Source organism: Zymoseptoria tritici, chromosome 11 (genome assembly GCF_000219625.1).
Source record: "Zymoseptoria tritici IPO323 chromosome 11, whole genome shotgun sequence".
Classification (NCBI taxonomy): Eukaryota; Fungi; Ascomycota; class Dothideomycetes; order Mycosphaerellales; family Mycosphaerellaceae; genus Zymoseptoria; species Zymoseptoria tritici.
Window position 1 is genome coordinate 650,002 of NC_018208.1, and position 12,731 is coordinate 662,732.

General features: G+C 54.8%; 6 protein-coding genes across 6 annotated transcripts; 5 read left to right on the forward strand and 1 right to left on the reverse strand.

Moving 5' to 3' along the window:
• Positions 1 to 1,236: 1,236 nt before the first annotated feature.
• MYCGRDRAFT_76808 (uncharacterized protein) lies at positions 1,237 to 2,942 on the forward strand (the record flags this gene model as incomplete). Its single annotated transcript, XM_003848292.1, has 4 exons — positions 1,237 to 1,412; positions 1,470 to 1,522; positions 1,581 to 2,130; positions 2,197 to 2,942. 4 exons carry the CDS (start codon positions 1,268 to 1,270, stop codon positions 2,940 to 2,942), a joined length of 1,494 nt encoding a protein of 497 aa, XP_003848340.1.
• Positions 2,943 to 3,248: 306 nt separating this feature from the next.
• On the forward strand, positions 3,249 to 3,941 carry GPM1 (phosphoglycerate mutase 1; the record flags this gene model as incomplete). The annotated part of the gene is made up of 1 exon (XM_003848293.1): positions 3,249 to 3,941. The coding sequence occupies one exon, from the start codon at positions 3,249 to 3,251 to the stop codon at positions 3,939 to 3,941; it is 693 nt and encodes a 230-aa protein (XP_003848341.1).
• A 424-nt stretch (positions 3,942 to 4,365) lies between these two features.
• Positions 4,366 to 6,652, forward strand: MYCGRDRAFT_49293 (uncharacterized protein; the record flags this gene model as incomplete). Its single annotated transcript, XM_003848294.1, has 3 exons — positions 4,366 to 4,728; positions 4,794 to 5,405; positions 5,456 to 6,652. 3 exons carry the CDS (start codon positions 4,366 to 4,368, stop codon positions 6,650 to 6,652), a joined length of 2,172 nt encoding a protein of 723 aa, XP_003848342.1.
• A 1,340-nt stretch (positions 6,653 to 7,992) lies between these two features.
• On the forward strand, positions 7,993 to 9,639 carry MgPtp1 (phosphotyrosine-specific protein phosphatase; the record flags this gene model as incomplete). The annotated part of the gene is made up of 2 exons (XM_003848295.1): positions 7,993 to 8,311; positions 8,376 to 9,639. 2 exons carry the CDS (start codon positions 8,260 to 8,262, stop codon positions 9,386 to 9,388), a joined length of 1,065 nt encoding a protein of 354 aa, XP_003848343.1.
• A 518-nt stretch (positions 9,640 to 10,157) lies between these two features.
• On the reverse strand, positions 10,158 to 10,708 carry MYCGRDRAFT_106107 (uncharacterized protein; the record flags this gene model as incomplete). Its single annotated transcript, XM_003848587.1, has 1 exon — positions 10,158 to 10,708. The coding sequence occupies one exon, from the start codon at positions 10,703 to 10,705 to the stop codon at positions 10,283 to 10,285; it is 423 nt and encodes a 140-aa protein (XP_003848635.1).
• A 190-nt stretch (positions 10,709 to 10,898) lies between these two features.
• On the forward strand, positions 10,899 to 12,610 carry GPM2 (phosphoglycerate mutase 2; the record flags this gene model as incomplete). Its single annotated transcript, XM_003848296.1, has 1 exon — positions 10,899 to 12,610. The coding sequence occupies one exon, from the start codon at positions 11,045 to 11,047 to the stop codon at positions 12,608 to 12,610; it is 1,566 nt and encodes a 521-aa protein (XP_003848344.1).
• Positions 12,611 to 12,731: the final 121 nt, after the last annotated feature.

A 12,731-nucleotide genomic window follows, 5' to 3' on the forward strand; every position in this document is an offset into this window, starting at 1 on the left:
AACGTTTTCTTGGCACTCCGCTCGTGCATACTAGCGCTCGACGTATCATATCCAGTATCCCAGCGCCCTGGTCGGCGGCTGCTGACATGTTTGCAAGGGACGCATCCTAGGCGCGGCAGATCCAGAACTTGCGGCAACCGTTGCTCTTTGCCACCAAGGCATCGATGCGAGTAGGAGTTAAGAATAAGCAGCTTGAAGCATCCAGATTCGTCTGGCACGCATGGAAGAGGAGCTTAGCGGTCAGTTTATCACATCGCACAAGAGTCTGACAGTAGTCTTTGTCCTTCGTTTCTGACTAGAATGCGCCTTAGAGGGAGACTAGATTGAACCGTAAAGGCGCGATGTTGTAAGTCGCAAATCCAAGACCGCCGCATTTGCGCCAAGGTCGGGTGAAGTCGCTCGGGCTAAGCTCCATCCCGAACGGAATAGCTACGGACTGTGGCATGTCGTTCGGATCCTTCGGAATAAGCGCGGCGGTGGAGTATGCAGAATAGTAGTCCCGTATTGAACGGACAATACCAGGCGAGGCGCTGTGCCGCGTTGGCGGAATGCTCCTGCGTCTCGAAGAAGGCCCGATGTGTGTCTTGGGCGGTGGAGTGAGGAAGAAGAGATGAGGTTTCCAAGGACCGAAAAGATCTTGGTGTTCCCCATGGGCAACCACGCGAGTCCAGCGGTATCCACACGTGGGTCCGCAGGGGTTGACACGTCGCGAGGAGAGCACGTGGTTTTCTGCGGAGAATTGTGGAGATCCTGTTCGGTCTCCGCATCGTCAATACATCGTCAACAGACGGCGTGCGTTCAAGTCGTTGAGATTCTCGTATTGTTCGCCGTTGTTGGTGGTATATGCTCGGAGGAAAGCCATGGCGGAAGGGCGATTTGCTCGTAGTCCACGTCCTTGGCAACGACCTCGAGACGAGGCAGGGAGGGAGGAAGGTGAGCACTTTCCTGTTTGAAAGCCATCAACATTTCAACAAACATTCCACGAGGCAGATTGGCAGAGAAGCACCTCAAGCACACCATGGGCATCGATCTCTCATATACACGATGCGGCCACTCCTCTGCCACACATCGTCGCGCCGGTATCGGGCCGTCATAGCCATCTTCCACGCAGACCGCCAGTCGTGGGATCTGCATGTGCGGCCGATATCCGCCGACGACACCGATCAAGATCTTTCGTGACTCCCACCGCCATGGAGTGTCCAACAACAACATTCTCATACGACAAAAGCGTCTGGCAGCATACTTGGCATGCCAATAGTCTGATCTCATGGCGCTTGTCGCACGTCCATTCCGCTGGTTCTATCATGAATTCGGAGTCGATTCCATCGCCAGTACCGGCAGAAATGCCTACCTGATCATCATATCACGTGCCTTGCGCATGTTTGCGTATGGCACTAACCAACTGATACTTGGTAAGGAGGTTGACCGAGACTTTTGACCAGCGGATAGAGCTGACTCGGGCATTGCAGCGTTGTTCTTCGCCGAGTTGAACTACTCAGACTATCGGATTGGCCTTTTCATGGTGAGTCAACGTCTATATCGATGCAGCGCAAGACCTTTATTGACGATGTCCTCAACAGACATTGACCTTACTCGGCGATGTCTTCCTCGGCACATTCCTCACACTCATCGCCGACCGCTTTGGTCGGCGCAAGATCCTCTTCGGTGGCTCATTCCTCATGGTCATGACCGGCATCATCTTCGCGCTGTTCGAGAACTTCTGGATCCTCCTTCTCGCGGCCGTGATCGGAGTCGTCAGTGCCACAGGTGGAGACTTTGGACCATTTCGAACGATCGAGGAGTCCATGCTGTCACAGCTCACGACGCCAACGACCAGATCTGATGTGCTCGCTTGGTATGTCACGATCTCTGCCTTTGGTTCTTCTATCGGGAGTGAGATGAGTGGAAGGATTATCGAGCATCTTCGAAGTCGAGACATGACTCTCAAGGCAGCATATCATTCTCTGTTTTGGATCTATGCGGTCATGGGTCTGGTCAACGCTGGGCTGGTGCTGCTCCTCACAAAAGACTGCGAAGCAGACAGCAATCTTGCGGCGGACAATTACGATCAAGTTCCGCAAGACGATGAGCATACCGACCACGATTCCGAGCTCGACACTCGCCCAGACCGTGGCCAGCAGATGCCACTGGGAGAGCCAGTTGGCTCAAAACTAGCCCCTGCCGCCAGTCCACGAGCCTGGGTCGCCCGCTGGATGGGTCCAATCTCAACACCGACCCTCAAAGTCGTCTACAAACTCTGGATCCTGCTCGCAATTGACTCTCTCGCCGACGGCATGGTACCCTACTCCCTGACGAATTACTACATCGATGGCAAATTCCACCCGTCAAAGTCCACGCTCGGCGACGTGACTTCAGTCGCCTACTTCCTCACCGCCATCGGCGGTATCTTCGCCGGTCCTATGGCACGAAAGATTGGACTCGTCAACACCATGGTCTTCACGCATATCCCATCTTCTGCGGCAGTGCTACTGTTCCCATTGCCAAACTACTTCTGGATGGCGGTCATCTTGCTGTTCGTCCGTGCAGGCTTGAACAACATGGATCAAGCTCCTCGTTCGGCGCTCATCGCGGCTGTCGTCAGGCCTGAGGAGAGAACTGCAGTCATGGGCATCACGAGTATGCTGAGAACCCTGGCAGCGACGAGTGGGCCGATGGTGACGGGTTTCCTGGCCGGCGGAAACCGATTTTGGGTGGCTTTCGTGGCCGGCGGTGCGTTTCGGCTGACGTATGATGTCGGGTTGTGGGTGATTTTCAGGAGTATCAAGTTGCATCAGCATGAGGGTGGAGATGGTAGTGACGCGATTGACGGGACGGCGAGAAGTCGGATGAGTGAGGAGGAGGTTTTTGCACTACAGAAGAGCGATGATGAGGATGATTACGATGAGGAAGATGGTGAGGGTAGCGAAAGGTCGAGAAAGTGATGGTCGACGATTATGGCGACAGCAACGTATAGGAAAGAACGGCATGAGATACACGGCCTTAATGAGTATAGACTGGTACTAGAGAGCTTTGTGGTATTGCTAATGGCCATCATGGTATTCAGAAGACGACCATCAAGGTACTTGACCTCACCTTGTCGAGCTATTTAATTTCAAGATCAGCTTCGATACCACCGGAACCTCGAACGACAAGCCAACAACAACACCACGTTTGTTTCCCTCGTGCTACCTCTTGACTTGAACTATCAACCCAGTCTCCCCCGCCTACTACCTCTCACACCAGAAACAATGCCCGCCCCTTACAAACTCATCATCCTCCGCCACGGCCGCTCAGAATGGAACGAAAAGAACCTCTTCACAGGCTGGGTTGACGTCCCACTCAACGAACAAGGAATCAAAGAAGCCACTCAAGCCGGGAAACTGCTCAAAAAACACAACTACCTCCCCGAAATCCTCTTCACCTCCCTCCTCCGCCGCGCCATCGTCACCGCTGACCTCGCTCTCGACGAAGCTGACAGACTCTGGATCCCCGTCAAGCGATCCTGGAAACTCAACGAACGCCACTACGGCGGTCTGCAGGGTCTCGACAAAGCTGAAGCCGCTGAACGAGAAGGTGCAGAACAAGTCCATATCTGGCGGAGGTCGTTTGATGTTCGGCCTCCTGCTACGAGTGAGGAGTATCGGAAGTCAGAGGATGAAGGTGGGAGGTATGCTTCGCAAGGGATTGAAGTGCCGGCTACGGAGTGCTTGAAAGATGTGCTTGTGAGGGTTCTGCCGTATTGGACGGAGGATATTGTGGGTGAGTTGAAGAAGGGGAGGACGGTGTTGATCGCGGCGCATGGGAATAGTTTGAGGGCGTTGATGAAGGAGCTGGAGGGGATTAGTGATGAGGATATTCCGGGCGTGGAGATTCCGACGGGGGTGCCGATTGTTTATGAGTTGGATGAGGAGTTCAAGGGGAAAGGGAGGCAGTTGGAGTGAGTTGTGATGGCCCGTGGTCGGTCGTGGGTTTGTCCGATGGAAGAGGATATGTTGGGCCACTCTGAGCTCGTGATAGTCTGTGTTGTCTTGCGAGCAACGATATCATTATGAGACCGTGTTGCAATGCCAGTGACACGACACTGTCACTTCTGCTCTCTTCTCCGATACTGTTCACATTTCAGGACCCTTCTAGCCAGAGCAGCAACCTACAAAGCGAGTCCTCTGGATCTAGACCATGAAGGTTCAGGAAAGCTTGGCAATTACGTTTGCCTCGCAAACGAAGTGAATGAGCTCGAAATATGCACGGACTTCCGGGCCGCCAGCAAACGCAGGTCTTCTCCGCCGTCCAATACAGCTCAGGACTTTTCATTCCTTTCTTTACCTCACCATCTTTCCAAAACACGCCGCAGCGCAGCCATCAATCATGGCACCCACCAGCACGACCGCGCTCGCGGACCCGCTCATGCTCGACAAGATCGACAAGCTCTTCGCCTGTGGTGTTGGTGAACTTGTTGACCTCCCTCAGATTGTCGTCGTCGGTGACCAGTCGTCCGGAAAGTCCAGCGTGCTTGAAGGTCTCATCCGCAAGCCACTGCCTCGTGACAGCGGACTCTGCACTCGATTCGCCACACAGATCGTCTTCCGCCGGGCTAAGGTCGAAGGCATCGAAGTTTCCATCATTCCAGACAAGGATGCCGATCCTCAGCATGTGGCCAGAGTGAAGAAGTGGGGAAAGAAAGTCGAGGAAGAGTTGGATTCAGAGGTGTTCGTCAAGATCATGGAGGAGGTGAGTGCCCGCCGATCACAGCGTCCGTGATGGAGCAACAATTGAGCTGACGTACGTGCGCGCAGGTCCATACCGAGATGGGACTGGCCGGTTTCGGCGGCGACGATGATGGAGAGAAGCGACCAACATTCTCGAACGACGTCCTGCGCCTGGAAATTTCGGGACCTGAGCAAGAGCATTTGAGCGTGATTGATGTTCCAGGCATCTTCAAGTCGACAACAGAAGGAGTCACGACAAAGGCGGACATCGCACTGGTGAGGAACATGGTGCATGGATACATGAACAACCCCCGCTCGGTCATTCTTGCCGTGGTCCCTGCCAATGTCGACGTTGCCACTCAGGAGATTCTTGAGCTTGCCACGGAGGCTGATCCTCAAGGAGATCGTACGTTGGGCGTCCTCACCAAACCCGATCTGATGGATAGAGGTACTGAGGGTCGGAGTGTGGATCTGCTCGAAGGTCGTGCGCGGGTGATGCAGTTGGGCTGGCACGTCATTCGCAATCCGGGTCAGATGGAGATGGCCGAGAAGAATTTGGACCGAAACACTCTGGAGAGGGACTTCTTCCGCAACAAGGCGCCGTGGTCTGATCTGGACGACGACAAGGTCGGCGTCGATACCTTGCGGATCCGACTCAAGGACGTGATCTCCTCGCTGGTGAAGAGAGAATTTCCGAAGGTATGTTGTCTTATGCTGAGAATGTCGTGTCGTGCTAATGGTTGAGCCAGGTGAAAGCAGAAATCAAGAACCGATTGAACGCTCGTCAAAAGCGGCTTGATCAACTCGGACCCGAGCGCAGAGGTACCATGGAGCAGATGGCGTACTTGACCAAGATGGCAGCTCAGTTCCAGCGCATTGCCTCCCTAGCGCTCAGCGCCAACTACGGTGCTGACGACGTCTTCAACGACGATTCCAGCCTTCGCATTGCTCCTGCAATTATGGCTCGTATGAAGACGTTCTCCGATGACATGGCCAAGCTCGGTCATGAGTACGAATTCATGTCGGTTCAGGAGAAGGACGACCCATCGGCCGCCATTGCATTGGCATTAGCGACGTCAGCCGCACCACTCACGCCGGTCAAGCTGGACACCTTCAAGATTCGAGAGCAAGAAGACGTCGAGGAGCTGACCGAGATCTTGCATGCCCAGTCTGACCTTTGCTGTCCGCTGACTGATGGCATGGAAGACTGGCTGAATCGCGTCTTCCGAGGCAATCGTGGTTTCGAGCTGGGCACCTTCAACGCCACCATTCTCTCGACCGCGATGAAGAAGCAGTCGCAGAAGTGGGCAGATATTACCAAAGGTTTCCTCAGCGACATCATCGTCATGGTGCACAGGTTCATCCTCGGGGCCTTGAAGGTCGTCTGCAATGACACCGAAATCCGCACGGCCGTCAAGAACACTCTCGCCGAAGACTTGGCAAAGTGCTACCACAAAGCCATGGAGAACGCCAACTTCCTGCTCAAAGTCGAGAGCTGTGACACTCCCACAACTCTCAACCACTACTTCAACGACAATCTGCAGAAGAGTCGTCATGGTAAGGTGGTCGCCGGCATGAAACGTAAAGCCTTCACGATCCAGGGCTACGGAGAATGCGTGAAGCTCGACACTGCTACCGCTCCCATCAACAACATGTCCAATGAGGACCACGTCATCCATGACATCCACGACATCCTCATGTCGTACTACAAGGTCAGCAGGAAGACATTCGTCGACAGCATCTGCAAGCAGGCCGTCAGCCACTACCTCCTCCACTGCGAGACCAGTCCGCTCGCGCTGTTCTCGCCAATCTGGGTCAGCCAGCTCTCTGTGGCGGCCTTGGAGGAGATCGCTGGAGAGGCACCGGCGGTTCGCAGGTCAAGAGCTCTTCTAACCAAGGAGATCGGCAGCTTGAGAGAGTCGATGAAGATTTTGGCATGGAATTGAGGCCAGGCTTGAGCTGGATGTCTGACCGGAGATGTTTTCTCCCAAAGCTGCGCACCAGAGGAAGAGAACGAGTGGCAAAGTCCTGGAAATTTGGATACCGATTTCTGCCTAGTTGTTGGCAATGGAGTTGGTGTAGTCCGTGCTGGCGGCCGAAGCCAAGATCTCCTAGCTTGAATGACAAATGTCAAAAACGTGCGTTCCATCCATGTCGTCAAGTCCGTCGTCGTGATGATATGCACCAGATTCTGATGAATGTGGCATGCCTGTCGACGTCGACTTTGCTGTCTGGTCTAACAGGCACCTTGCGTGCGAGACGACGTATAGATGTGGAGTTCCCGTCTCCCTTCATCCGCCCTTCTTGTTCTGTCTGACCTGCTCCCTCAACGCTTCCATATATTCGTCCAGAAATCCTCCGTTCCCTCTCGCATCTCCATTTCCCGGCGTCTTACTCGTCTCTTTCCACGCCGTGTCCGCATCTTGACTCGCACTCTCACTAACAACCCTCTTCCCACTCCCCTCCTTCTCGTCCCTCATCCTCCTTAATCTCTGCTCCGCCTTCCTCCACGCCACCTCCGCATTCTCCTCTGCCTCAACTTCACTCAACCCCTGCCTCCTCGCCTCAACTCTCGCCTGGCTCGCCACCTGCCTCATCTCCTCTTTCTCCGCGGCTCCTAATTGTCCACGTATCTCTTCGACGAAATGCTTGATGAAGCCGGGTGAATTGCTTCCCTCCGGTGAGTCTAGTTTCGTGCCGCCGAGTTCGTCCGCGGGAGTGCCGTGTTGTGCTCGGTGAACGGTTTTGGCAACTTTTCGGGCCATGCGGTGGAAGCCGGGGGTGCGGAGGAGTTGTTGGATCATCCATGCTTCTAGCAGGGCGATTATGGGGCGTGGGAGCATTGTGGTTTGTGATGTGGTTGTAGCGGGTGGGGAGGGAAGGATGGCTGTTGATGGTCTGATCAATCCGGCATCGTGGCAATAGTGAATGTGTTGTGGCGAGTATGCAGTACAGCGATGCGTTGATATTGCTGCCTATCGATAGTGATGTCGTGAAGTCGAGGACGTTCACCATGCGGCATGAATCCACATCCGACCCGGTCCAAGCGCGCGGATAAAAAAGCAGGGTCCACGATCGAGAGGGGCACTGCACGCGCTGTCACCTGTGTGTGTTTCAGATCTGAAAAGTCGTCGGCGTCATTTGATTCGTGCTGCAACAACCAGCATCATACCTCGCCTAAACTTCTCGCGGCTAAGCTTGAGGCTAAGGAAATGTGAGTGAATACGTGAGGTGAACGTAGGACACATTCTCATCCTTCTGCTCTCTAATCTGTCAGTTCACATTCACTCGCGTCTGTTACCTAGCAAAAGTCACCTCCAGAGAGTCTGCCCCACTATCCCGTTGATATAGTTCCCGCGGGGTGATATTCTTCCACTTTTCCTAGCTACTATCGGACACGCGACAAGAGAGAGAGTGAAGGAAGTCGATCCCCGAAAAGAATTCACCCACCACGGCCACCACTATATCAACCGCCCGCTGCCCCTCGTTTCTCCCACGGAAGCTACCGACCAACTCCATCGCCCGCCGCCTGCCTGCTGCATGCCACCGAACCATGGCTAACAATCCGCCCCCGCTGCCAGCCTTCCTCCAGCAGTCCAAGACTGGTCCGTCAATACACTGGATATCACATCTTTACTAACTCAAGCTAACATCCAAGTTTCTTCTCAGACCTCCACTCCAAGTTCGTCGACCTCGAATGGCAACAACGCAACCGCCTCGCCCAAGGCACCTCGCATCCCGCCAATGGCTCGCCCGACTCCTCCCCCTTCGCACGCCTCACGGGCACCCACATCTCCTCCCGCAACCGCTACCTCAACGTCGAACCCTTCGCCGCCAACCGCGTCAAGCTCCGCGTGGCATCCGCCTCCGACAACGACTACATCAACGCTTCTCCCATCTCCCTAGGCAAGAGACGATACATCGCAACCCAAGGTCCGAAAGACACAAGCGTAGCGCATTTCTACCGCATGTTGTTGGAGGAGTCGCAGAATCCCGCGGTGGTGGTCATGTTGACGCAGACACACGAGTCGGGGAAAGAGAAGTGTTTCCAGTACTACCCGTCGAGCGAGAGGGACAGTCCGCTACACCTACCAGTGAAAGCGAGTGAAGAGGAGGTGGTCGAGCAGAACGGACATGAAGAGGCATACAACGGCACAGTCGAGCTCATCAGCGTGGAGAGACACACACCCTCTCGATCAGAGGTGAGACGGATGAGGCTGAGATTCGAAGACAAACCCAACCAAGAACGCGAAGTCCGCCATCTCCTCTTCGAAGGCTGGCCAGATTTTCTCGTTCCCGAAGGCGACGACCGCGCCGCTCTCGTCGAACTCGTGCGACTATCCGCAGCACTTACAACCTACTCCCCTGCCAACGGCTCTCTCGCCTCCACACTCGCTTCCGCATCGCCGTCGAACCCGCGCATTGTGCATTGCTCCGCTGGAGTCGGCCGTTCAGGGACGTTCATCGCGCTGGACTACCTCCTCAGTGAGATGTTCGAGGGAAACTGGGACAATCTGGCGATAGGAAGGGATCCGGTCGCCGAGACGGTGGACGAGCTGCGGAAACAGAGGATGATGATGGTTCAGGGCGAGAGCCAATTCATGTTCTTGTACGAGGCATTGAGGGAGCAGTGGGCGAAGAAAGGTGGAGGAGAGGATGCGAAGGGTGGAGCGAATCGATGACAGGCGGGTCGGGCGCGCTGAGGAAACCGAGGAAACATGGATGGGTTGAATGATTATAACGAGGAGGTATGAGTCCACGACTTGGCTCAGTCAGGGACATTGGACGATTGGTATGACCTCTGTGCTGGAGTGGCATGGAGTTGGGATGCAGACTTCACCAAGAGACAGATGGGAAAGAGGAACGGAACGATGAGGTGCCTCAATTACGATGAAGATGATCATTCGTGGATGCCTGCTGTGAGTGGCAACAGAGCTCGTGAAGATGCGAACGAAATGCCAAACAAGATTCCCAAGTTCCCTCCCACACAAAGATGGTCCAATGCAGCGCGACCCGATGCGTGTCGCTGTGGCACTCCACCGGCACTCAACTCATTGCAAGGTACCGTCTAGCATCCGACAGTATTCCCAGCACCATTGACCAGAACCTGGCACGAGCTGTAAGGCACCATACCGCCATAAGGACTCTCGATCGTGTTCCTCTGCTGACAAGACAGCACCTTGCTATCGCAGTAGCCGCGCTCGGACATCCTGGGGTCGCATTCCGCTGTTCAGAAGTTTTAGATACGCAGTTCATCTGGATCTGTATGGTGATTCCTTGCACCAATATGCGTGCGACTGCAAGATCGACCGGTGGCACATGGGCGCGGTGATCGAGGGGTTTGATTGAAACTCCAGTTCACTGTGCCAGACCCTTGAGTAGGAGCTCCGCACGATCAGACCGAAGCGAATCTTGCGGGAGTCCTCCACGACGTGTGCAGCCGGTGTCTGGCAGTCAGCAGGCACACGCCAGTCTTGACGTGTCCTCCTGCTCCCTCAAGCCGTTCATACACCGGCCGTACGGGAGAACCAGCATGCAGCACTGCAAGAAGCGCACTGTGTACCATCAATCGCGCTTCAACCCATACCTCCGACCTTCCCATCTTTCACCTCTTGCAGTCCACCCAACACGATCCTCTGCCGTCTAATCCTCTCTTCCAATTCTGCGATCTCTTCATCCTGCTCTTCTAGACTTCTCTCCACATCCGGTAGTCCTTCGACAGCTCTCAATGCCGCGCGGATCTTCGCTTTCACTTCCAGTACCGCGGTCGGTAAGTCTTTCGGCGCGAGAGGTGCCAGTCCAATGTATGATGTGCCTTCTGGAACGCTGTCTGAAAGATTCGAGTTCGCTGTGTGGAGGTTTGGGTCGGTCTGTTGCAAGGCGACGCGGGAAAGGAGTTCGTGAAGGGTTGGGAGTATGTCGAAAGTGCCAGGAGGAGGAAGGGCTAGTAGCGGAGAGGTTGGAGTGAGGTTTGTCGTGGTTTTGATCGGGTGCGCCATGTTGCTGGTCGGTGAAAGGAAGCGATGTTGTTGGTGGTCGATTGGTTGTAGATTCGATTGGTTGTAGATCTGGAGAGCACAAGGTAAGGTAGCTCTTGCCGCCTGAGGCATCAATGAGAGCTTGCCAATGATCAGATCTGGTGGGATGTTCTGTTGATAGCGGGGCCAACACATTTCTCGCGGCCTGGATCGCGGTGGAAGAACAAACTACACTTCAATTATCACTCCTCATATCGTGGGACATTCACGACTCTTTTCAATCAGGACAATCACAAGCCAGCCAGAAATCGATCCACGACCGACTCCTACCCCGAACGATCCACCAAGGTTCTGCCCATCATGGTGCAAGTCAAGCAAAAGGCCGCATTGATCTGCATCGACGGCTGGGGTATTCCAGTCATCTCCTCCGATCCCCAGGGCAATGCAATCCTCAACGCCGAGACGCCGTGGATGGACGAGTTCGCGACCGTAGGCAGCAAAATTACATCCGGATACACCGAGCTCGAGGCTTCCTCCCTCGCCGTCGGTCTGCCCGAGGGATTAATGGGAAACAGTGAAGTCGGACACTTGAACATCGGAGCTGGACGAGTGGTCTGGCAAGATGTCGTCCGTATCGATCAGACGATCAAGAAGGGCGAGATGAACAAGGTGGAGAACATTGTCAAGAGCTTCACGCGTGCCAAAGAGGGCAATGGCAGACTGCACCTCTGCGGACTGGTCAGTGACGGTGGAGTGCACTCTCATATCAACCACCTCAAGAACCTGCTCAAGGTCGCAAAAGAGATCGGCGTACCAGAGGTATACATCCACTTCTTCGGCGATGGCCGAGACACCGACCCAAAGTCCGGCAAAGGCCACCTCGAAGATCTGCTCGCTTTCACCAAGGAGCAGAGCATTGGTAAATTGGCCACCATAGTCGGTCGCTACTACGTGATGGACCGCGACAAGCGATGGGAGCGTGTCGAGCTCGGCCTCAAGGGCATGGTCACAGGTGAGGGCGAGGAGTCCTCTGACCCAGTAGCCACTTTCCAAGCACGCTACGATGCCGGCGAGAATGACGAGTTCTTGAAGCCCATCATCATCAACGGCAAGGAGGGTCGCATCTCCGACAAGGACACTGTTTTCTTCTTCAACTACCGCTCCGACCGCGTTCGCGAGGTTGTGCAACTTCTCGGCGACCAGGACCGCTCTCCTCGTCCAGACTTCCCCTACCCATCCGACATTCACCTCACCACCATGACCCGGTACAAGACGGACTTCAACCTTCCCATCGCTTTCGCTCCGGTGTCCATGGACAATGTTCTCGCTGACTGGTTGGGCCAACACGATGTGAAGCAGGTTCACATCGCGGAGACCGAGAAGTTCGCCCACGTCACTTTCTTCTTCAATGGCGGTCAAGAGACACAGTACCCTGGCGAAGAACGTGACCTGATTCCTTCTCCCAAGGGTGTGGCGACCTACGACCTCGAACCAAAGATGTCCGCCATGGGTGTTGCCGAGAAGATGGCCGAGCGTATCGCCGCGGGCGAACACGAGTTCATCATGAACAACTTCGCGCCACCAGACATGGTAGGCCACACAGGTGTATACGATGCTGCGGTAATTGCATGTGGTGAGACGGATAAGGCGATTGGAGTGGTCTACGAGGCTTGCAAGAAGCACGGATACACGCTGTTCATCACCGCGGATCACGGCAATGCGGAGGAGATGTTGACAGAGGAGAAGACGCCGAAGACAAGTCATACGACGAATAAGGTGCCTTTCGTCATGGCAAATGCGCCGGAGGGCTGGAGTTTGAAGAGGACGGATGGCGTGCTGGGAGATGTGGCGCCGACGATACTGGCGTGTATGGGATTGGAGCAACCGAAGGAGATGACCGGAACGAGTTTGTTGGTCAAGAAATAATTTGCTTCGAATGCATCATCGAGGGATACACATGACATAGATGTATAGAAGTGGAGGATCCGATGGCAGTCTTGCGCGAATTGCACGCAGTCCCGATCTCACGTATCTCCAGCTGGACACC